This window comes from Neolamprologus brichardi, chromosome 23, assembly GCF_056152115.1.
Source record: "Neolamprologus brichardi isolate AB-2024 chromosome 23, ASM5615211v1, whole genome shotgun sequence".
In the NCBI taxonomy this organism is placed as follows: Eukaryota; Metazoa; Chordata; class Actinopteri; order Cichliformes; family Cichlidae; genus Neolamprologus; species Neolamprologus brichardi.
Genome location: NC_142125.1, coordinates 29,737,079 through 29,759,331, shown reverse-complemented (window position 1 = coordinate 29,759,331; position 22,253 = coordinate 29,737,079). Strand labels below are relative to the sequence as shown.

General features: G+C 43.2%; 2 protein-coding genes across 4 annotated transcripts in view; both read left to right on the top strand.

Moving 5' to 3' along the window:
• Positions 1–10,066, top strand: part of LOC102779531 (bone morphogenetic protein receptor type-2-like) — a 34,796-nt gene extending 24,730 nt beyond the window's left edge. Inside the window, exons 6-13 of the mRNA XM_006809550.3 lie at positions 379–609; positions 2,129–2,243; positions 3,374–3,534; positions 4,008–4,155; positions 4,520–4,656; positions 5,566–5,738; positions 5,827–7,166; positions 8,270–10,066. Of these exons, the coding sequence (XP_006809613.1) occupies positions 379–609; positions 2,129–2,243; positions 3,374–3,534; positions 4,008–4,155; positions 4,520–4,656; positions 5,566–5,738; positions 5,827–7,166; positions 8,270–8,523 (2,559 nt within the window). The 3' untranslated portion in view covers positions 8,524–10,066. The remainder of the gene's footprint in view (positions 1–378; positions 610–2,128; positions 2,244–3,373; positions 3,535–4,007; positions 4,156–4,519; positions 4,657–5,565; positions 5,739–5,826; positions 7,167–8,269) is intronic.
• A 1,457-nt stretch (positions 10,067–11,523) lies between these two features.
• fam117ba (family with sequence similarity 117 member Ba) lies at positions 11,524–21,837 on the top strand. 3 transcript variants are annotated; one of them, XM_035916353.2, is made up of 9 exons: positions 11,524–11,827; positions 12,005–12,091; positions 13,929–14,167; positions 16,747–16,830; positions 16,958–17,068; positions 17,811–17,954; positions 18,094–18,301; positions 18,402–18,522; positions 18,806–21,837. In XM_035916353.2, the coding sequence occupies exons 3-9, from the start codon at positions 14,147–14,149 to the stop codon at positions 19,029–19,031; spliced, it is 915 nt and encodes a 304-aa protein (XP_035772246.1). In that variant the 5' UTR covers positions 11,524–11,827; positions 12,005–12,091; positions 13,929–14,146; the 3' UTR covers positions 19,032–21,837. The 3 variants fall into 3 exon arrangements, with proteins under 3 accessions (XP_035772246.1, XP_006809614.2, XP_087692485.1); XM_006809551.3 differs by having other exon boundaries at positions 11,524–12,091; XM_087836359.1 differs by lacking the exons at positions 11,524–11,827; positions 12,005–12,091; positions 13,929–14,167 and having other exon boundaries at positions 16,203–17,068.
• Positions 21,838–22,253: the final 416 nt, after the last annotated feature.

Here is a 22,253-nt window from a genome sequence, read left to right as displayed (position 1 = left end):
ACCTCTTGCTGATGACTTTTTAGCCAGACTGTTTGGGGCTTAATGGCTTGCTGTTTTTTCAGCTCTCTAATTGAATGATTTGGCTGTTTAACTCTGCTGTTTGCCTGTAATTTACTTTCTTTCCTATCTGTCTTCTTCCCTGCCTGTCTGGGTTTGTCGTCGTACCTACCTCTGTTAGCGTTTCTGTTTTTGGCTCTTTCGTGTTTGCAAACAGTCTTTTCTGTGTGCTAGTGTTTCTGTAATAGGACTCAAACCAACTCAGACATAATTACCGCTTCATTCAGATATTCTCTTACTAGACAAACAAGTACCAAAGGTCTACAATGTCAAAGAAGTTTATTAATAGTCTGCATTTCTTGCTGTCACCACCTCTTTCAGCTGATTGGGCGTGGCAGATATGGAGCTGTGTACTGCGGCTCTCTGGATGAGCGGCCTGTCGCCGTAAAGGTGTTTACTGCAGCCAACAGACAGAACTTCCTCAACGAATGCTCTATCTACCGGCTGCCGCTGCTAGAGCATGATAACATTGCTCGGTTCGTGGCAGCCGATGAGCGGACGGGCCCAGAGGGACGCACAGAGTACCTGCTGGTCATGGACTACTACCCACATGTGAGTACAGGGGAAGCAGTACCCATGTAAGTTTTATACATGAAGCATGTGTGTTCAGCATACAGAGTGTTTTCTTTTTCTTTTTACCTGCTGTTCCTTGAACTGTTTGTTAAGCTTTGAGTAATGGAGGATTGACAACACCTGTTTAATTTAATACTACAGAATTCTGGGAGAAGCAAACACAGCTGGTGCAGCAAATCAAACTCATGGCGTTTTAATAAGGAAGTCAGTCAATAATTACAGCAACTGTAATACGATTTCATGCTGCATCCAGCATCAATAATTCTCCTCACACTAGCTGGACCAGTTAAAGGGCATTCTCCAGCTAGAAAGGTAACATAAACACTGGCTGTTTATAGTGCCTCCATAACATCTGGACATATTAAAGCAGGTTCACTGAGAGAAAATGCCCAACATGGACACTTTGTGGACACACACTTGATAATTTGAATGTGTTTCCTGTGAGTGTTTCACAGTTAAGGCCACCTTTGTTTTGCCAATAGGAATATAGTAATTTGAAGTAGCAGTAGCAGCATGAGAAGATGATTAAAACCTCTTCAGTCTATGTAAAATCTCCCACAACCAACATCTAACATGTCTTTATTGCAAACAAAAATGGCTAACTTATCCTGTTTTTTCAGTGTCATTATTGGAAGTGTGCTTCCAGCCATTCTCAAAATGTAGCAGAGAAGAGAAAAAATGTTGAGTAGGTTAAAAAGAGGCACATAAAAAGAACCTTAACACTGACTGTTGAAAGCTACTCTTAGGAACTCAACTTCAATTTTAATGTGTACTTAGCAAAAAGCTCAATATGCTTGTTGTCCAAACCCTGAGCTAATTACTAGTCAGCTGACTTGCAGTCCAGCCTATAAAAGGAACCTCTAATTTATGATAACCATTAGTCCTAATACACATTGTCATGGAAACACAGTGCAGTCCAGGACAGGAGACTGGGACACATAATGCATTCAAGTAAATGATAATATAATCAATTTAAAATGAACAGATGTCATGTAATTTTCTGTAGTAACGGATGCACAAATTGCCTTGATTGATTCCGAGAGAAAAAAATTAAGTGTGATGTGTGTGTGTGTGTGTGTGTGTGTGTGTGTGTGTGTGTGTGTGTGTGTGTGTGTGTGTGTGTGTGTGTGTGTGTGTGTGTGTGTGTGTGTGTGTGTGTGTTGGGAGGGGGGGTTGTTTGGTGCACTAGGCCCAGCCAAGACTGATGGAGATAATTGAAGCAGGAAATTAATAATATCCAATATAATTTCCACTAACCAGTTTTCATGGAGTTGTTGCTGATACCTATCATAAGATGTCATAACTTTATGCCAGATTTTTTTCATCTAAATCATAAATGACTTTTCTACTGCAGAACAATAAAATCACTGCAGTTGCCTCAAAACTCGACGGAAGTGCAGTGATAAGATGTTTGGTTCAGTTACACTGTGAAACTCTGCATCCTACACCATCTTAATTTCTTTGTCCTCTATATTCTTGTCCTCCATGTGGTTCTCAGGGCTCTCTCAGTCGCTACCTGAACATCCAGACCAACAATTGGGTGGGCAGCTGCCGACTGGCTCACTCTGTCACCCGCGGCCTGGCCTACCTGCACACCGAGCTCTTTAAAGGAGGTGAGCTACACAGAGAGAGTCAGAGTTAATTACTACCAAGACTGCCGCTTTCTCCTGTTACTGAAGCACAAACACATTTAAAGAATTGTCGTGGGAAATGGGAAAGTATCTTTGTTTTTAGCCCAGTTAGTTTGTAGCTGTGTTTTGTTTTTGTTTTTTTAAGAAATGCTTTGGATAGCCTGTGTTTCTCTTTCTCCGCTCTGTTCCTAGTACTTTCAGCTGTCTTACTTGCTGCACACTGCAGCTGCACGTGGGTCAATTTGTCTTAAAGTGCTGTATATCCCTGCATTTTGAAAAACACACGTACACACTTAGCACACGCCCAGCCATGGATATTTATAGACTGGCCTCAAGCTAGCCTCAGAGGGAGGGAAAAAGGGAGAAAAACAAGAGAGGAGAGATAGGAATTGAGGTAATATGTGAATATCCCTGTAGCGTAGAGCTCGCTGGAGGCAGAGTCTCAAGTCACCAAACCTCAGCCTGATTGGCTACACTTGGCCCTCCTTTTTTTCTTTTTTAAGAAATGGCATGGGAAAGAAGGTACACTAATACTTTTTGTGAGTAAGAGAGACTGTAAGCCCAGACACCCTAACTTGCAGCACAAACAAGATAAACTTGTATTATTTTGCAAAGGAAAAAAGACAGAGGGGGCTAAAGTCACAGGCAGCAGGGACAGAGGGAGCTGGTGTTTGTTAGCTCTGTGCAGCAGCTAACAGTAGAATCTCTTGCCCCCCACCCCCACCCCCCATTGGTCCTGCACATCAATAGCAGGCAGCACATAGCTGTGGTGACTTCCACAGCTTGCAGCAGTCTTCAGTGCACCCTCTGCTGGACAGAAGGATACTGCAAGTGGAGGCCATTGATATGATCTTAATCCCATTGTTGTAGATTAGATTAGAGGATTTAGTTGTATGTTAATAGTGCAGCTTGTTTTGAACAGTGAGTAATGAGGGAAATCTGAATCTATGCATATATGAAGCCTTTTTTAATCAATTATCATTCATTAGCAAATCCCACAAAACCTGCTTGAGTGTGCTCTCTGAGAGGTTTTGGGAGTACTGTACATGCTAACATCCTTAATGAAAAAGAAATTAGCCTAAATTTTGCAATTCTCCCATTCTCCCTTCAAGACTTGTATAAGCCAGCGGTTTCACACAGGGACCTGAACAGCCGAAACATCCTCGTCAAAGCCGACGGCACGTGTGTCATTATCGACTTTGGCCTTTCCATGAAGCTGACAGGGAACAGAGCAGCACGGCACGGGGAAGAGGAAAACGCCGCTATAAGTGAGGTGAGTGTTCAGGAGGAAGCAGAGGATGCGCCTGTATTGATGAGTGTAGTCTACTAGAAAGACAGCAGCAGAGGCAGGCAGTCAGGGTTAAACACGTCTCTGTATTTGCTTACTAAAACGGGAATAGAGAGCAAACTGCAAAGAATAGACTGCATCTTACAAGCATCAAGTTCAGATGAAATAAAATGGCATGGCTACTGAGCTAAACACGGAGAGGCTACAGGCTACAGGAGATTATGTTTCTATAGAAAACAGTCAATGTGGTTTTTGGCATATATGCATTCATTTAGTTTAGCACTTTGTCAGCAAACATATAGCCTGCTAATATTTTGTCAAAGCTGAGATTATGAGATCTAATAATGTGATCCAACTACATCCACAGCAAACAAAACCCACCTGTGTCGGTGTTACAGTATTTCTGGACAGTTTAACAGTTCCACCACACCCCCACTTACACCTTCTTTGTCTACCAGGTGGGGACTATCCGTTACATGGCCCCTGAGGTGCTTGAGGGTGCGGTGAACCTGAGGGACTGTGAGGCAGCACTAAAGCAGGTGGACATGTATGCCTTAGGCCTAGTCTACTGGGAGACCTTCATGAGATGTACTGACCTTTTCCCTGGTGAGTTAAATCTGCTTTGTGTTGAGTCATTCCTACTGTGGGACTGCAACTTAAGAATAGAACAGAACAGCCCTTTATTGTCATTGTGCATGTACAACAAAATTATGTGTGCTGCACACCAACTGTGCACGAGTAAAATATAAATAGTAAGACGGCAGGAATAAATAGCAAACAGACAAAATGTATACAAAACAAGAAAAAGGCACACATTAAATATAGAAAAGACTGTAAAGCTACTTGTTTTATGCTCAGGAAAGGAAGCACCAGCTGAAAGGTTCATTTTTAACAAACTTAATGGGTATTTCTGATATGTCATAGACATCTAAAACGAGGCTTTTCTCTTCCTGTCCCTGCTTACCCCTAGGAGAGTCTGTGCCAGAGTACCAGATGGCCTTCCAGGCGGAAGCAGGGAACCACCCAACATTTGAGGACATGCAAGTTCTGGTATCCAGGGAGAAGCAAAGGCCTAAATTCCCTGAGGCCTGGAAAGAGAACAGTCTGGTGCGTATGTATGTAGGGAATAGGGCTAAAATGAGAATGCTTTGAGAATACTGCCACATTGTAGCACAGGATAGCAAAACAATTCCACAAACAAAAAAAGCTTAGAAATAGTCTGTTTTAGAGCTTGGCTATATAGCAAAATATTTTTTTCCCCATCAGTCTTTTCCAAAGATGTTTACCCTGGCTTTATTTGTTCAGAAGCTAATTTTTCTGTAGCTCCAAAATCCTGTTTATGTGTGAGGGAAAAACTAGTAATGTTTACAAAAATACTTGCGTACATGTGGATGATGAAGTTGTGTAGAAAGGCAGGACGAGTTTGGAAGCGATCCAATCAGAAGTAATCTCAGTAAGGTCAGACACGCACAATTTGATCTGCTCCCAACAAACAGGCTGGGAGGATGGCCTCAGCCCATGAAAATGCAACAAAATGCCAGTGCTCAGAAGGAAGAGAAGAGTAGACGTATTGATATCAAGGACAATTTGTGAAGCTACTCTCACCGGTAAAAACACTAAAAGTCAACTGATAACTTTAGATTTAGTCTTATGATATCTCTTAGTCTTATGATACTTAGTTCACTAAAACTTTAAGAACTTAGAAGTTTTAGTGAAAAGAATGAATAAAACAAAATCAAAATTTGCAGTCGAAATGACCACTGTTTCCAGAAACCTAGCTCTGGGTTTGGTTCAATTGGACATACACTTGATTACATAGTCCAAAACAAACCACCAAACCTCCCGATTGTTTATAATTTCTCTGTGTGTGTTGCAGGTGGAGAGTTCATTTTCTAAAGTTACTCCAGCTTAGGGGATCAATGACAAAATCCTATTGTTTCTATTACAAGCACTGCAGTGTTGATATTGTTGATACTAGTCATGTAGTTAATAGCCATAATATACTGTGTTTTCCAGGCGGTTCGATCTTTGAAAGAGACAATGGAGGACTGCTGGGACCAGGACGCAGAGGCTCGCCTTACAGCTCAGTGCGCTGAGGAGCGTCTGGCGGAGCTGCTCCTCATATGGGACCGCTCCAAGTCTGTCAGCCCTACACTCAACCCCATGTCCACTACACTGCACAACGAGAGGTATGTTTCAACAAAGCCACATCCTGTCATTGTATTCATTGTTTCAAATGATCTTGCTGAGGTTTTCAACACTGTTTCTTTGATCCAGAAATCGCATGACGCCAAAGTCTGGCCCGTACACAGACCATTCGTCTACGTACATTGAAGAGCATGAAGGTGTAGCCAAGAACACGCAGGTGGATGCAACTAGTTCTTTGACTGGTAGAGTTGGGGTTGGGACCGGAGAGAGGAACAGGAATTCCATCAACCAGGAGCGTCAGCAGCAAGCAAACGCCCGTCTGCCCAGCCCAGAAAGCAGCACCACCAGCATGGGCATGAGAGGTAGCCCTTCAGCCTCTACTACGACTACCACTATCATCTCTGAGTCAGAGGGACTCGCAGGGGCCACCACAGTGCCCGTGTGTCTACATCTTACCCAAGAAGACCTGGAAACCACAAAGCTGGACCCTAAAGAAGTAGACAAAAACCTGAAGGAGAGCTCGGATGAGAACTTAATGGAGCACTCCCAGAAGCAGTTCTGCTCACCAGACCCACTGAGTCCTGGCAGTTCCAGCCTGCTTTATCCTCTTATAAAGATGGCGAGTGAGGTCTCCGGCACATCAGACACTGCTGCCACAATGCCCACTACCATCTTTCCCTTGCCCAAGCAGCAAAACTTGCCCAAGAGACCATCCAGTCTGCCCCTGCGCAACAAGCCTGTCAAGAAGGAATCCTCCTCCTCTTCACTAAGGTTTAAGTTTGGGCGCTCAGGAAAGTCCAACCTGCGGCAGGTGGAGGGAACAAAGATGAACATTAGTACAGTTACGGGCACAAATTCGGCTGGAGAGGTTCACCGAGGCACAGGCACAAACAACTTACCTGTTCGACGGGATACACATGCCAATGCAGCCATTAACGGCACCGTCAATGGTCACGTCAGTGCTGGGATCTCATCCATAGTAACAGGTGGAGCGACAGGTTTTGGAGGCTCCAACATAACTCACAATGGATCTGGAGCTCTGAGGTCAGATGACAGCCGGCTGTCCCTCGGCGTCATCACAGCCAGCCCCGATGAACACGAGCCTCTTTTGAGCCAAGAACGAGAGCAGCCCGATCAAAGAGACGTGTCCACGAATGTGACCGCTCTCCGCTCGGCCCGACCCAACACCAACAACAACAACAGCAACACGGGGCATGGCCAGGGGGATGGCGACAGTGGCGGAGAAAGTGATGAAGGCGAGCCAGAGGGAAGCAGTGAGGGGACAAGCAGGGAAACTACGGTGCCCCCAGGAGAAAGCTCACTGTCGGGCACTGTTGCAACAGACCCCCAGGGGGAAGCTCCAGTCACCATGAGAGGAGAGGCCCTGCTCAGGCAGCCCAGAGCCCGTAGGCCAGAGAGACCTAACTCTCTGGATCTGTCCTTCACAACACAGGACCTGGCCTCACTAGGTGAGAATCATTTGCAAGTATTCTGTAGTTGTATTGGCCCATTGGATCATACTGCAGTGTAATTGTCTAAAACAACTCTTAAATTTCTCAGAGGGTTCAGTAATTTCCAAACAGAGCAGGTCTCTGTTGTTTATTTTAAATATTACTGAACAGAGAGAAATGGTACATCTCCGTGAGGGGCTGTTTTCAGTGGCAGCTAATCCAATTTGTTGCTAAACTGACTATTTTTGGAAGCACAAAGATGTGTGTGTGTGTGTGTGTGTGTATATATATATATTTCGAGCTTTGAACCACACATATTGTAGATACATTCAGTGTTAATTTGACTGCAGATAAAACGTATTGGCAAGAAGCCCCAGAGTATCACTAGACTAAATCTAATAATCACATTTGACAAACTGGAACCTACAAATGTTTGGCATATTTCATTTAATAAAGTACTTCAAACAGCCCTCTGTTTCTAAATTGTATTATAACTAACTGTAATCCATCCATTATTAACTATGCACATGAAAGTCAATTTGCTCATAACAGATGTCCGCAATATATAATGGAAGCATGAAGTTTGAAAGACATAATGTTTACTAGGCACAAAGAGTGTTGTTGCATTATGGGAAATGTAGGGTCCAAAGCCTTTTGTAGGTTACACAGTCAAAATTGCTGCTTCTGCTGCTTTGATTTTGGTCATTCTTCTTTTTTTTTCTTCTTCTTCTTTTTTATGCTCCAGTTATTGGATTTATTGTCAGTAGTTTTTTTATTTATAATAATAATAATAATAATAATAATAACAATAATAATAATAATAATAATAATGTTGGAAAAAAGAGGCTTGTGAAATGTAGAAATCAATAGTTTAAACTGAACTGTTGGTCAAAATAAGAAACATTATTAGATATATTTTATTTTTTGTTTCATTTAGAATATTTTAGAAATTAAATGTCTAATCCAGCAATTCAGTTAATAATCATTGTTTAATAGAAAAGAAGGTCCTTATCAAAATGTGTAGTTTTTTATGGCCTCAAGACTCGCTGGTCTTTAATGATTTTCATGCACAAAGGTGTTGCTACATTGCTCATTAATCATTGTTCCACCCTGTTTTCCAGGAGACGGTTTAGTCCAGCTAGATGGAGCGTTGGGGACCGGAGATAAGATCAAGAAGCGCGTCAAAACCCCTTATTCTCTGAAAAAGTGGCGACCCACCACATGGGTCATCTCTACAGATACCCGGGGGCCAGAAGTTAACAACAATGGCTCTACCCGAGGTCAAAGTCACAGTCAGAACCGGCCCAAGTCCAGTTCAGCCATCTACCTGCGGGGGGACAGCTTGGCCAGCGAACCCAGTGACACGCATGTGTAAACTTGGACCCTCTAACAAGCCCGGCAACACTAACTAGAGAGCACTTATTATTTTATTTTGTGTGGAGCTCTCTGCTCTGAATCAGCACGAGGAAGCTATGGAATATGTCACAAACCAACAATAGAGTCTGATCATGTACAGTAATTAGGTCTGTCCCGCTCCTGTGTCCTTCTGATGGCATTGCTTTAAATGGAATCCAGCTATGCAGCATTTTCATTGGCTTCTGTTTCTGCATTGTTTGTTTTGTGTTTTTTTTAAATCTTGGTTTGAAGTTTCATAGTGGTACATTAATTCTTTTTTTTTTTATTTGTGCACTTTGAATGAATTTGAAATCAGTGTTTCCTAAACGTGTCTGTTGCGACCAAGACGAAGATTGGTCTCTAAACTTAAACAGGCGATGAAAAAACAATCAACACTCGAGCGCTCGGTTACTCCCCCTTTGCTCTATCGAGTAAAGTGAGAGTGGGCTCTGTAAACAAATTAATGGTCTTAAAAGACAAAGCAACTTTTTAAACATTTTCCTTGTATGCAATACCAATTGTTGTCTCATGACTTTGTATCCTCTTTTTGTATCATACCTTTTAATTGTGCAATAGGATGTAGCTTTTAGATGCTTTCAGTGTTTTTATTGCTTCAATTTTTTTATCCTGTTGTTATTTTGATATGTTAATCTTTGTTGCACTTATGAATAGTCACAGTCGTTTTGTAAACAATCCATCGCACACTATCGTAACCCTCGCTCCCCCCAACCTGACTCACGAGGAGAAAATAGCTGACAATCCTCCTCTTTGGACTATCTTTATGGGAACGCTAACACAAAAGAGTCAGTCCCAGCTGACTTAAAAGTGGGCTGACGTGGAACTTGTCTGCTTGCACAATTACACCAGTAACAAATCTCATTCTGGGGTCTTACAATCACTGGAGCTGAACTTACAGAGGCATCTGTTACAGTGGCTGACTGGAGTCACTGTACCACTATCATTTGACCTCAGTATGGACTCTGCATTTAGCTGTCTGTCTGCAAGACATGAAATATTACAAACCCCAGATTCTGCTGTTCAAACCCAAATCAAAAACTGAAGGAAAAAAAAAACACTGAAGCACGCTGGATATTACTTTTTTGCTTCTTGTCGTCTCATCCCCTGACGGTGGAGTGAGTGATGTGTGTGTGTGTTGCGTGAATGTGCACGTGTTATTTACTCGCGCTGTACAGGCGTGCTGAAATGTCGACATACTCATTCTGTATTTTCAGCGCCGCTTCAGGGCATATGAAAAGATCTCATTTATGTTTTTGTAATCTGTAGTTTGTATCAAAAAAACAACCCTTACATGTATCGCATTAATATTTGCATCATTTTTATGGTATTGTGTTTTGCATTCAATGGACATTGCCTTTGATTCCATTGCTATGCATCTGCTTGGTACAGTTTCTGTAAACATTTTCAAGTCAATATGGAAGAAGAAAAACCCCTCAATAAATGTATGAAATAATTGTTGGGTATATACGTTTAATCTGTGTTTGGGTTCATGCCTTTGGTCCCCCTGAGGTGTTGTCAGCATTATTCAGAAGAAAAACATTTGTGGACGATGTGCAAGGTTAGAACCTGCTGTGAAATAGCTATTTTATTTATTTAACACCATATTTACCACTTTTATGCTATGAAAACAAGAAAAATTGTATAGTCTTTTCTGGTCTTGGTCACACATTTTTTGAACATTTTGTTTGTGCAAAATTAATGTGGCACAATGTTGGTCACTGCCACTGGTAAATCTGCTGATAGCTGTCACTGAGGCCAATATTGACCAAAAAAAGGTGATTACTTATTGTTTTCGTTTGCTTTTGTTTTGTTTTTTGTTTTTTTCGTCAGGAAGGACATCGGCGTTATAATCTTCCAACTCAAACATCGCTGTGGTGGCCTCTTGTGAATAAGAAAAGAGTCTAAAGTGTTTTAAGACGCTTAACAGAACAACAGTGGCAGCACCAAAGGACTACAGAGTCGTAAGCTACACTTCTACAGCCGCATGATGAAACACTTGGCTGTCTTGGACGTAAATCAATGGAATCATTCAAACAGAAATAATATCGGTTGGGGTTTTTTTTTTTTTTTTGTTTTGCTTTTGTCTTTTTTGCACCCCTGTCGACCAACCCTCTTAATTCTCAGTGATTAATCAACTCTAGGTAGTCATATCCTCTCGCGCTTGTTTACTTCACCTCTGTTCTCCGCTGTCTGCTCCACGCGCCCTAGCAACTGCAGCATCAGCACGAGCAGCTCAGCGTTGGTAAGCTACGTCAGAGCACTACTTCTTCTGCGCCAAGTCAGCCGGGAGCAGCCAGGACGTACCGGAAGTCGATCACATTACATTCAAAATAAAGTGCCACAAATCTACGCTTTTTCGTTTTGTTTTTTTTTTTTATTATTTTGTATCATCATAACTAAGAAATTCAAAGTGGAAAACAGCTAATATAATCGTTTATTTGTAAAAATGATCCTATAAAAATTATGGTTATCTGCTTTATACTACTTTCTAATGATTTCATTAGTTGAGCAACGAAATTGCAAAACTGCAATAAAGTTATATATATGTGTGTGTGTGTCTATAGAAAAACGAAAAACACAATTATTTCCGTATTGCACTAATAATAATAATAATAATAATAATAATAATAATAATAATAATAATGGATTGCATTTATATAGCACTTTTCGAGGCCCTCAAAGCGCTTTACAATTCCACTATTCATTCACTCTCACATTCACACACTGGTGGAGGCAGCTACAGTTGTAGCCACAGCTGCCCTGGGGCAGACTGACAGAAGCGAGGCTGCCATATCGCGCCATCGGCCCCGCTTTCTCCTCATTTGCCGGTGTTGATGTAAATACCAAAGATGACTGTTGTCGTGATCATATATATTAAAGTGAAAGTACCAAATGATCATGATTACGTGGACCTGACAGCGTGCAGATTTGATTGAGAAGATAACAACCGGAAGTATCGGTTACACCGGCTGACTTCACACTGCACTGGTCCCTCTCCCGTTGAGTGAGCGGAGGCTAGCCCAGCATCACCGCCTTCTTCTTTCTATCCTTTCTGAATGTGTTATTCCTGTCTTGTTTTTTGTTGTTGTTGTTTGTTTGTTTAGTTCATTTTCCAGCTCATCACAAACTCCACAGACGAGGCACCCTCGCTCTGTTTTAACAGTTATTTTCTTCGAACACAAAGCGTTTGGCTAGACGCTTAAAGCTGTCGCGTTGCTTCAGCCGGGAGAGAAAAACATCCATCCCCGACGTCTCGAGGAGGCAGGGTGCGAACACAGCAACGCCCATTTTGACACAAGCGGTATCGCTGCTGTCCTCACGAAGGCCGTGTTTCTATTTTTTCCCTCTTTTTCGGTGTCTACCTTTGATATCTGAGTCTACCTTCCTTACTTGTAATCTTCACCCTGGTCATTCTGCCCTGCCTTTTCTCATCGCATCTGTAGCATCTTCGAGTAGTGGCAACAGGGTCCGGGGCTGCCGAAGAGCTCCATGCCCCTTTGCATGCAGCGCACCGAGACTGCATTTTGCAGGTGAGTCTGTTTTTGCATACACAAGGTCAGAAATTTGGATGATGTTCCTGAGCATGGGTTATAGCACCAGCGTGGAATATGTTTTTGTATGTGTGAGGAGGGGTGGCGTGCTTCCCACAAAACACAATCGGCCTACATTTCACCGTGCAGGCTTTTGTATGGAGATGAACGTGCAGGGAGCATTTATTTTTCGTGTTAAGGTCCTCTCATCTAAGGGATATTTCATCCCCTAATATGTCAAGTTAGCATGGAGGGTAGATAGTAATAAAACAGGCAATGTTCAACATTTACAATTAAAACCACATCTATTCTCGTAGTGGTTCGGGCCATGTTCTTAGGCCAAAAAATGTTCTGTTGTTCATGTTGTTCTGACAACAGCATAACAGAAGGTTGAGCCACTCTTCTGTTATTTCTGCTACTACTACTGCTGCTACCAGTGTTACTATTGCTGGTAGCGTACACTCTGCAGGTGATTTGTGGGCAGCCGCTGAGGCAGGAAAAAGCTGCCATCAAAATAAAGTGGTGGGAGCATTTCACTGGCAGACTGCTGATGCTGAAAACCCCGCTTAGTCACACACACACAACCAAGTTCTCTTGTGTGTTAATAATGATCAGAACCCCCCCCCCCCCCCCCCCCTCCACACACACACACACACACACACACCACCGACGTTTCCTAGCAACAGCTATATGCACTGGTCAAGGCCCCTGCCAAATTTAGCTCAAGGACACACACACACTACCAGTCAGAGCTGTGTGTTTGCATTTATGGATTCATGTTCTATTCATTTCAACATTATAAGAGAAGATGAATGAGTTGATTCTTTGTTATCCATTAAAACTGTCTGCAGTGTGTGTTTGCACTGTTGCACTGCCGTTCTGCTGTCATAGCAGATGAGGGAGAATTCTGATGTTGAACTGTACTTTTTGGTATTTAAACTTTGTAAATAATCATAATCTCAATATTGAAAATGTAATTCATTAGAATGCAAAGAATTCTCTGTTCTCAGAGAATGCATAGACTCAGAATTACATAAAAGAAGCTGTTGTTAATGCTATATCAACAACCCTACAGTGAGATGGACAGAATCACTATAAGTGGCATCATATACAAGGTTGTAATATACTGTGTATACCAAATTTTTGCCTGTACACCAGCTGTCCCCAACCTTTTTTGCGCCACGGACCGGTTTATGCCCGACAATATTTTCACTTTAAGGTGTCGCAGATAAATACAACAAAATAAAACTAGTACTGGTACCAAAAAAAAGAAGACTTATTCATAACACACGTGAAAAGACCCAGGAAAACCGAGTTAACGATAAAAACGATAACAAAATAACGCTGAAAACCGATAAAAACCCTGAAAACCATACATTTCCCACCTGAGCCTCAACTCTCGCAGCCCGGTACCAAACGACTCATGGACCGGTACCGGTCCGTGGCCCGGGGGTTGGGGACCGCTGCTATATACAGTCCTAGAGGTTTTGTGCAATTCACTGATGGTGTCAGTGAATCACTGCAAAACCTCAACCTGCAGCCAGGGTCAGTTGGGTACGCTCCCCTGCTCTCATTTAAGGTGTCTTAATGCCATTAACCAGGGGGTTGTGTGAGCCTGGCATAGCTGCTCTTCCCAGCATGGGATGGATTAACATCAATCTGGCCACACACAGACACACAGACTCCCTGACACAAACGTAAATACACACAGACCTAGACAGACAGAGCGAGCTTATCCCATTGGCCAGCTGTATGTCTGGTGATTTGTTGATATGTTTACATCAAACGTCTTTACATCTCTAGATCTACTCAAACTCATTTTCTGTTTTCCCTTCAGACTGCATCTGTGGCCTTAACCTTCTAGATTTCTCCTCTGATTGTCCTCAACGCCTCCGGCATTCCCCCCTTCTCTCCCTCTGAGCAGTCTGCTCCCTCATTCTCCTCTCGGTTTCCCGCCATCGCGTCCAGCTGTGGCCCTCACAGGGCACGCTCGCTGGCTCTCACCTGACAGGTCCCTGGCCTCAGGACGACAGCCAGCAACAACACATTCCCTACATGAGGGACAAAGCGACGCAGGTGAGTATAGCGTCTCTTTGTGTAGTAATAATTGTGAGATACACAAAGTTTGCATTTTGTTTATATGCGCAGGCCATAATACATAGTAAAAGTATTATTACTGTTACTGGAAGAGGAAAGAACCCAAAGTGCTGACTGACATAAGGAAGAAAAATTAACAGTCTTAAAAATAAATTGTAGGAATTTTATGTTGCCCTTTTTCAGGCTTATTGGGCAACAGCTTAAGATGCGTTTCAGTCTTCCCAGGCACAGCAGGTATATGTGGGTGGTTTCTGCAAGACTGCAGGAAGAGAGGTTGGTTAGGTTTGGGTGGACATTATAGACTGACTGGATAAACTTGATCTAGGTTGGCTCAGCCTTCCATAGTTTTAACCACAAGATATCCCAGTTCATTAACTGCTCCCATAAATTCCACACCCTTTGCTGCCGCGTCCCAACCATCCTACTGCATTGGGTTTCCTCTACCCCTGCTTGGGTCAGTTCCTGGACCTACTGGCTTCTTTCCCTTCCTATTGAGGTTCCAGAGCTCTCCACTTCCTGCCTGTCCTTACCTCTTATGCCAACCAAGGAGACTCTGGTGTTACTGGAGTCTCTATACAGCATCATCTCTGTTGTTTGGGTTTGTCTGAAAACCATGAATTCTTCTGACAGTCTGCTCAAGAGGAGTCACATCTTATTCTTCCTCCCATATAAAGCTGCCTCTGTGTAATTCATGGTCCTGCAAAAGTGTCTATCTGCGTACACGCTTCAGTTCGGACAGTAAGCGGACAGATATATGCTTCCGTGCAGTCCTCTAAAATCCCAGCTGAACATAACTGTATGACCTGTGTGTCTGGCAAATGCTGATTGGTTCACCGGTGGGTGGAACAGGGAAGACAGCTGAACAGAAGGGAACAGAAGAACCATGAAAAAGATTTTTTTTTTAAAAAATAGAGAATGAAAAGCACAAACAGTGTTTGCAGTATTTTTCACTTCAGCACTTTGTATGTTATGACTGCCAGTGTTGGGGAGTAACGGAATACATGTACCGCCGTTACGTATTTAAAATACAAAATATGAGTAACTGTATTCCGTTACAGTTACCGTTTAAAAAGGTGGTATTCAGAATACAGTTACTTTGTTGAAATAAATGGATTACACGGCGGTACTTCCCTGTTTCATATTGTGGCGGGTCAGGACTGTTTGGGTTTTGTTTGACAGCTACGTTCTGTTGTTCCAGGCGGCAGCGTTACGGTTGCCATGGTTACAGGGTGACGCTCTCTCTGCGTGTTTCCTGGGTGAGAGAGCGCCTTTTGTTGTTGTTGTGCTAAGCTAATAGGCAGAATGCTACAGGTATAGCTCTAAAGAATGTAGCATCATAGGCAGCGTAGTCCGTGCTGCAGGGAGAATGGACTGCCATACACGTTATGTGTCTGTGAGCGCGAGGAGGGAGAAAAAGGAAAAGTACGAGCTGTCATCGAGCAAAAACGGGACCTGGAAGCATGTAAATATAATAATAACCACTGCAGCCAAGGAGAGTGCCTGACGAGCCCAGTTGTAAGTAAGCTATTAAGACTCGACTGTACACCGTGTTCGTGTTTTCCTCTGAAACAATAAGTTCCGTTGGAGCAGCCTTTCAACGCCTCTCTCTGTCTCTCCCTAGCAAAGTTGACCCAGACAACAAAGTAAAGCTATTTTTCGGCTATGAGCCCGACGTATTAGCCAGAGGTCCCTTTACTACGGTTCGGAGCCGCGGACCTTCAGTAACAGTAATAAATCACAGCAATAGTACATTCACGTAGTTGTAAACAGCATGATAATATATTAAGTAATCCAAAGTATTCAGAATACGTTATTCTCATTGAGTAACGTAACGGAATACGTTACAGAATACATTTTGGGACATGTATTCTGTAATCTGTAATGGAATACATTTTAAAAGTAACCTTCCCAACACTGATGACTGCACTCTTTTCTGCAGCTGGCTGACAAACCAGCAGCAGCATAAGCAAGAGTGGCGCACAAACCGGTTTTACCAGACACTTTGTACACTGACTTGATAACAGAGCTCTCCACAGGTAGACAGGCCATCCCAGACTGCTAACAGACTGTCAGCATGCTACCCTTGCTGAACCACAAATCCACTTTAGGCTACAAGGAAGGGCCAACCACCTACTAGCAATTGTGCTCCCAAACCCATAATGGCCAGTGTGACATTGTAAACCAGCAGTGTGGCAGGATGCCATGCCAGTAAATCCAGCCCTTGAACTTTACTGCCAACACTTTACTGATTTGTCCAACAATATAAGCCAGGTTTTCAGCTCTCTGGTGTTTCATGAGTTATGGTTGTGTTTGCTGTTGGAAGACCTTCCCCAGGCTCTTAACTGGCTTCTCAGTTATAACATAAAAAACATGTGCTGCACCTATAAGTCAGTTCTATAAATGGGGAGTTGGTGTTGTCTGTTTAAATAATCCTATATATTTGATTAAGAACTGTCAAATGTTTTTTGGTTTCAGCTGTATTTTTTTCCTGTTTAGCAGTTTTAAGCTTGTGTGAGCTTTAGTTCTGAACAGTGTATGTGTGGATCTGTGTGTGTCAGACTCCCAGGGCCTGGGCAGATGAGAGGAGGAGGGGCTCACACAAACGCTCGGCCTCCTGTGGGAGCACCGACCAGCTCAAGGAGGTCACTTTCTTACCTGATTACAGGCCCAAATAAACAACAAATTACAATACGGGTGTTGGAACATACTGAATCCCTTGTTTCTCAGCATGCCAACGTTAACACTGATGTCTGTATGTGCTCTCTTCAGATCGCCAAATTGCGTCAGCAGCTACAGCGCAGCAAACGCAGCAGCCGCCATCGGAGGGACAAAGAGCGCAAGGCCCCTTTCAATGGCAGCCACACCATTATCCAATCGCAGGTGACTAATAGAGACAGCATGCAGGTTGGAGGAAGACTGTGTTGGGTACCCGATCTGGGTTTTTGAGGACGTCCCACTTTCTCGATGTCCTTATTTAGCTCCAGTGTGTGTGTGATGTAGATGTACATACACACTTAGTGGCCACTAATGTCATTGTGTACTGTATGCGACAGAGATGGCAGTAGGGCCACTCACACGTTCCCTGTGGAGTCTGTTGCAATGCAGCTGTCCTGTATTCTGGATGTCCTGGAAGAAAATGAATGACTGGCTCAAATATAGTGCATTTATGCTATAGCAAATGTTAGCTCAGATAAATTATCTCCACATTTGTTTCTTTCTATGGCATTGACCGTTTAAAGCAGCGGTCCCCAGCCTTTTTTGTGCCACGGACCGGTTTGTGCCCGACAATATTTTCACGGAATGGCTTTTAAGGTGTCGCGGATAAATACAACAAAATAAAACTAGTACCGGTTCCGAAAAAAAGAAGATTTATTCATAACACACGTGAAAAGACCCAGGAAAACCGAGTTAACAATAAAAACGATAACAAAATAACGCTAAAAACCGATAAAAACCCTGAAAACCACACATTTCACACCCAAGTCTCACTCTCGCGGCCCGGGACCAAATGACTCATGCACCGGTACCGGTCTGTGGCCCGGGGGTTGGGGACCGCTGGTTTAAAGTCACTAAACCCCCAGATGACGTTTGAAATAAATTCGGTTTGTCTGTGTTTTTGCAGTCGCCTATGCCTAAGACCATTCTGATACCCATCCCTATATCCAAGTCGTCGGCCCCTCGTTTCCGCAACAGCGTGGAGGGCCTTAACCAGGAGATCGAACGCATCATCATCCGTGACACCCCCGAGAAGGACGAGACCATTGTTGTGAGTTTCAATGAGTTAACGTGCTCCCAGTGTGTTAAATGTCGTGTCCTTCCCTAAAAAAAAACTAATCTCAGATTGGTTTCTTTTTTAAAGATTGGGGATATAATTGTGATTTTGTGTGTGTGTGTTCGTGCAACAGCCGCAAGATGTCCCCGATGGGCACCGTGCACCCCCTCCTGTCCCCCTACAGCGAAGTAGCAGTACCCGCAGCATCGACACGCAGACTCCCTCTGGCGGGGGCCTGAGCAGTAACCATAGCAACTGCAGTAGCCGTCCCGACTCCATCTCACCCTCCTACCTCACCGTCCTCAACGACACGTGTGGAGGCAGCCCATACGAGGACAAAGGTGACCAACGCATGCATACATACAAGAGTCAAAACCAGACACATAGCGGTGCCTTTGTGAGCTCGACGTGTGGCTAACCCACCTTCTTGCTTATTCTCAGAGCTGGGACCTTGCTCCCCGCTGCCCAAATACGCCGCCTCTCCTAGACCCAACAACAGCTACATGTTCAAGAGAGAACCTCCAGAGGGCTGTGAGAAGGTCAAAGTGTCTGAGGAGTCAATGTGAGTGGAAAAGGAGGTGTTCAGCATCCTTCCAGTTGGAGACCAGCTGCTAACCCTAACCCATAAAATCACATAGAACAACCAAAATTGACATCAAATATGCCAAGTACTGTTTGTGTGTGTGTGAGCGAACCTTAATTTATCTCTCCACAGTCACATTGTTGTCTAAACGCCATTAAAGGTGTCTAAGTGTTTTTCTAAGTGTGTCAAGAGTTTTGCAAAATCATGTATAAAAATGAGAGGTTAACATGTAGGCTAAATATGACTCTGCATGTGTTTCCAGGCCCAAGCCTCTGCAAGAGATCCCTCCCTTTCTGTGTCCTGACCGCAACAAGGTCAACTTCATTCCTAACAGCGGCTCTGCCTTCTGCCTCGTCAGCATCCTCAAGCCCTTACTCCCCGCCCCGGACCTCAACTTTCGCTCTGGCGTGGGCCTGCAAAGCCTGTCCCCATCCCTTGTGCCTCTGTCCACCCAGCCCTGCCTCCTGGAGGAGCCGGAGAGTTTCTGATGCCCCCCCTGCAGCCTTCCAGTCCGCACACACCCCTTCCTTTCCTCTAAAACAGCCTCCCCCCACCAACATAATCCAAAAACATTTGAGGAAATGGCCCTTCTGCTCTAAAAAACTGCCTTCAGCATGCCAGCTAAGCTCTCTCTGATGTCCTTATCTTGTTCAAAAAGCGCTTCCCACTGCCTCTCCTCATCAGACAACTACAATGTGAGAGTCCTGCAGGCCTGAGCAGACCTCTGCAGCTAACATTTCATCGCTTTCTTCTACCTTAGTGCTGGTTATTGTTCCTGTTTTTTGGGAGGAAAAGGGAGGAAGGACAGACTCTTTTATTTCATCGTATTATACCATGGCGCCTTTCCACGGACATATCTTTTTTTCTATCTGTAGTTATTTCTCTTGATATGAAATATGCCTTCCATGATAACAAAAAAGGCTGCTGGTTTCCTTAGTGACCTAGAGTTTGACCACAGAGGCTAATTTTGGTGCTGCCAGAAAATATAGTAGCAAAACTTCAAGAGTCGGGAAAAAGACAAGTTCAAAATGTGCCTGATATTTTTCACTAATTTCCCTGAGTCATCATAGTGCTCTGATGATGTTGATGTTTAGATGAGACATCTTTGCACTATCGTGGCCATATATTCATAGAGAAAGGCTGAACCAGCTTCAAAACAAGCAAACAATGAGACGGTGCATAATTCACACCTTGAAACAAGTAAATACTTTATTTGGACCACCTTGTAAACCAAATCCAGACATCTGTTTTGTACTTTTATTAGCTGTTTGCCACAAAAGTTAGCTAAAACTGGGACAAAGCGGTGCCTTTGTTACGCTAACTGGTAGCAGTGAACTGGTCCCCTGCTGGGCAGCTTGTATCTTTGAGGAACACAGGCCAGGCTAAGCGTGCAGCATGTTCAGCCTCCTTCCCAAGTCTCCCTCTTTTTACTCCGCCGTATTTGTTCCTTCTTTTTCCAGCTCTTTATCCCCTTTTTTCTCTCACTTTCACCGTAATGCAATTTCCTTCTGACTTGCTCAGCTTGTGTTCAAATGTGTCTAGTAGGGCCCCTCTTCCCTGCAGGACAGGCTCCCTTCTGACGTGCAGGGCTGAGAGTACGGAGATGTTGGTGAACCTGAGTGTTACACAGCAGACTGGTCGATGGGGGGGCGTACAAATTAGAACCCACTTTACTGTGTGGATTCGGTCTACAAAGTGACGGGCAGCAATTTGAAGTGAAAGATTAGAGACTAGTGGTGAAGGTAGTAGAGCATTAATGAGCTATAAAGACAGATAGTTCCCTCAGAAATTTGTAGAGACTAAAGATAAAGGTAAACGATAGATTGTAATATTAAAAAATAATATCAGAGTTGAATGTAGTATAAAAATAAACAACCGTGGTTGGATCTGATGTAACTATAGACAGTAAAACCTGGATGTAGCAGGAGCGCATCCTGAATGTTGTACTTTCTGACTTTAGAGTGAGCATAGTTTTAAAAAACAGACTTGCTGTTCTGTTCAGCAACACCTGAAAATGGGGACTGAGCCTTTAAAGCAGGGGTGGGGAACTCCAGGCTTTGAGGGCTGGTGTCCTGCAGGTTTTAGATATCACCCTGGGTCAACACCCCTGAATCAAATGATTAGTTCATTACCAGGCGAGGAGGTAATTTAGCCATTTAAATCAGCTGTGTTGGATCAAGGACACACCCAAAACCTGTAGGACACCAGCCCCTGAGGCCTGGAGTTCCCCACACCTGTTTTAAAGTAATCAAGTGTTTACTGAGCTCATGGAGCGAGATAGTTGAGGGTGATTTTCCCTGAGATTTCTGTCTTAAGATTGCTGTTTTAAGGCACTTCCATGTCAGCTTCACTGCATCTGTTTTTATACTGTCTGCAGCTGCACATCTGATTGGTGCACAAAAGTATAGTCTGTGACTTAACTACAGCGAGCAACATGAAAGATCATTGTATGAAGACAACTGTATTCTTGTGCAGTTTATGGGTCACCAGCCTCTCCCTGCCTCGGCCCATCCTCTTGTATTCTTGTATATGTCTACTACTTGACTGTGCCTGCTATGGTAGGATAGGAATGTACCGGGTTTGTAAATATAGAGGCACGATGTGTTTGTATTTATTGGCTGAAAAAGATATGTATCAGAATGAGTCACAAGTGTACGACTCCCCTTCTCCCCCCTCCTATTCCCTCACCAAGTACTGTGAATTCCTACATGTCTCATTATTGTGAATAATAATAATGTATTTATTTATTAGACAGGAGTGTAATTGGGTCTTAAGAGTTTTAATCCTGAAGAGATTTCATCATCATCCATCTCAGGTTGTAGTGCACAGAACACAAGATACTCAGACTTCTCAGTGCGCACTAACAAGTTTACTGAACCGAGAGCAAACCAACAGCTGCTGTTTATGTAGCCTCACACAGTGCAGATCCTGAATTACTTAAATATGTAGCAGAGCTGAAGTAGAGAGAAGCATTGTTCAGTGACCTGGTCCAGAATAATAGGTAGTCCCAAAAAATGATTATGTAACAAAAAAACATGTTTAAACTATGAAGAAAATGCTGACAAACAATCACACCTACATATTCCCTTTTGTCTTTTTCAGATGTGTTTACAGGAACAAAAAGATTTGTATATGTGAAAATACAGATTTATTCCCCACTTTTAGTTGTATTGGAGTGAGGCACGACACAACAAAAAGTCGACACGTCCGTTTTTTGTTTGCTTGTCCCGTTTATTGGAAACAACTGCCAAGTTAAATTCTTTTGAGTGAAATAAAAAGGAATAGTTAAATAAAGCATCTGTGATTGACTTGAGAAATACATTCTTTTACTTAAAGTGAGGAAATCAAGAGTCAGTAGTGTGTGTGTACATATACACACACACACATACACATATATATATATATATATATATATATACATACATACTAGGGGTGCAACGATACTCGTATCGATATTGAACCGTTCGATACAGTGCTTTCGGTTCGGTACGCATATGTATGAACAATACAACATTTTTAAATTTATTTTATCAACTTTCCTTCTGACGGTGCTGTCTGTGTTGAGCGCTCAGTGGATCTGCGCTCGACAGTGCAGCCTAGGCGGAGTAGTCGAACGCAGATTCACTGAGCACACTGCAAGCTAGCGAGACAGAAGTTAAGCTCGTTGCAACATGGCAAATTGAACCTTCCCCACCCTCATTCAGATCTGG

Bases quoted from the DNA above. Each gene is read 5' to 3' on its own strand.
- fam117ba (XM_087836359.1), top strand. From the start codon at position 16,724: ATGTGTGGATCTGTGTGTGTCAGACTCCCAGGGCCTGGGCAGATGAGA. The intron at 17,069-17,810 runs GTGACTAATAGA...GTGTTTTTGCAG, and splicing joins ACACCATTATCCAATCGCAG to TCGCCTATGCCTAAGACCAT. The intron at 17,955-18,093 runs GTGAGTTTCAAT...TTCGTGCAACAG, and splicing joins AGAAGGACGAGACCATTGTT to CCGCAAGATGTCCCCGATGG.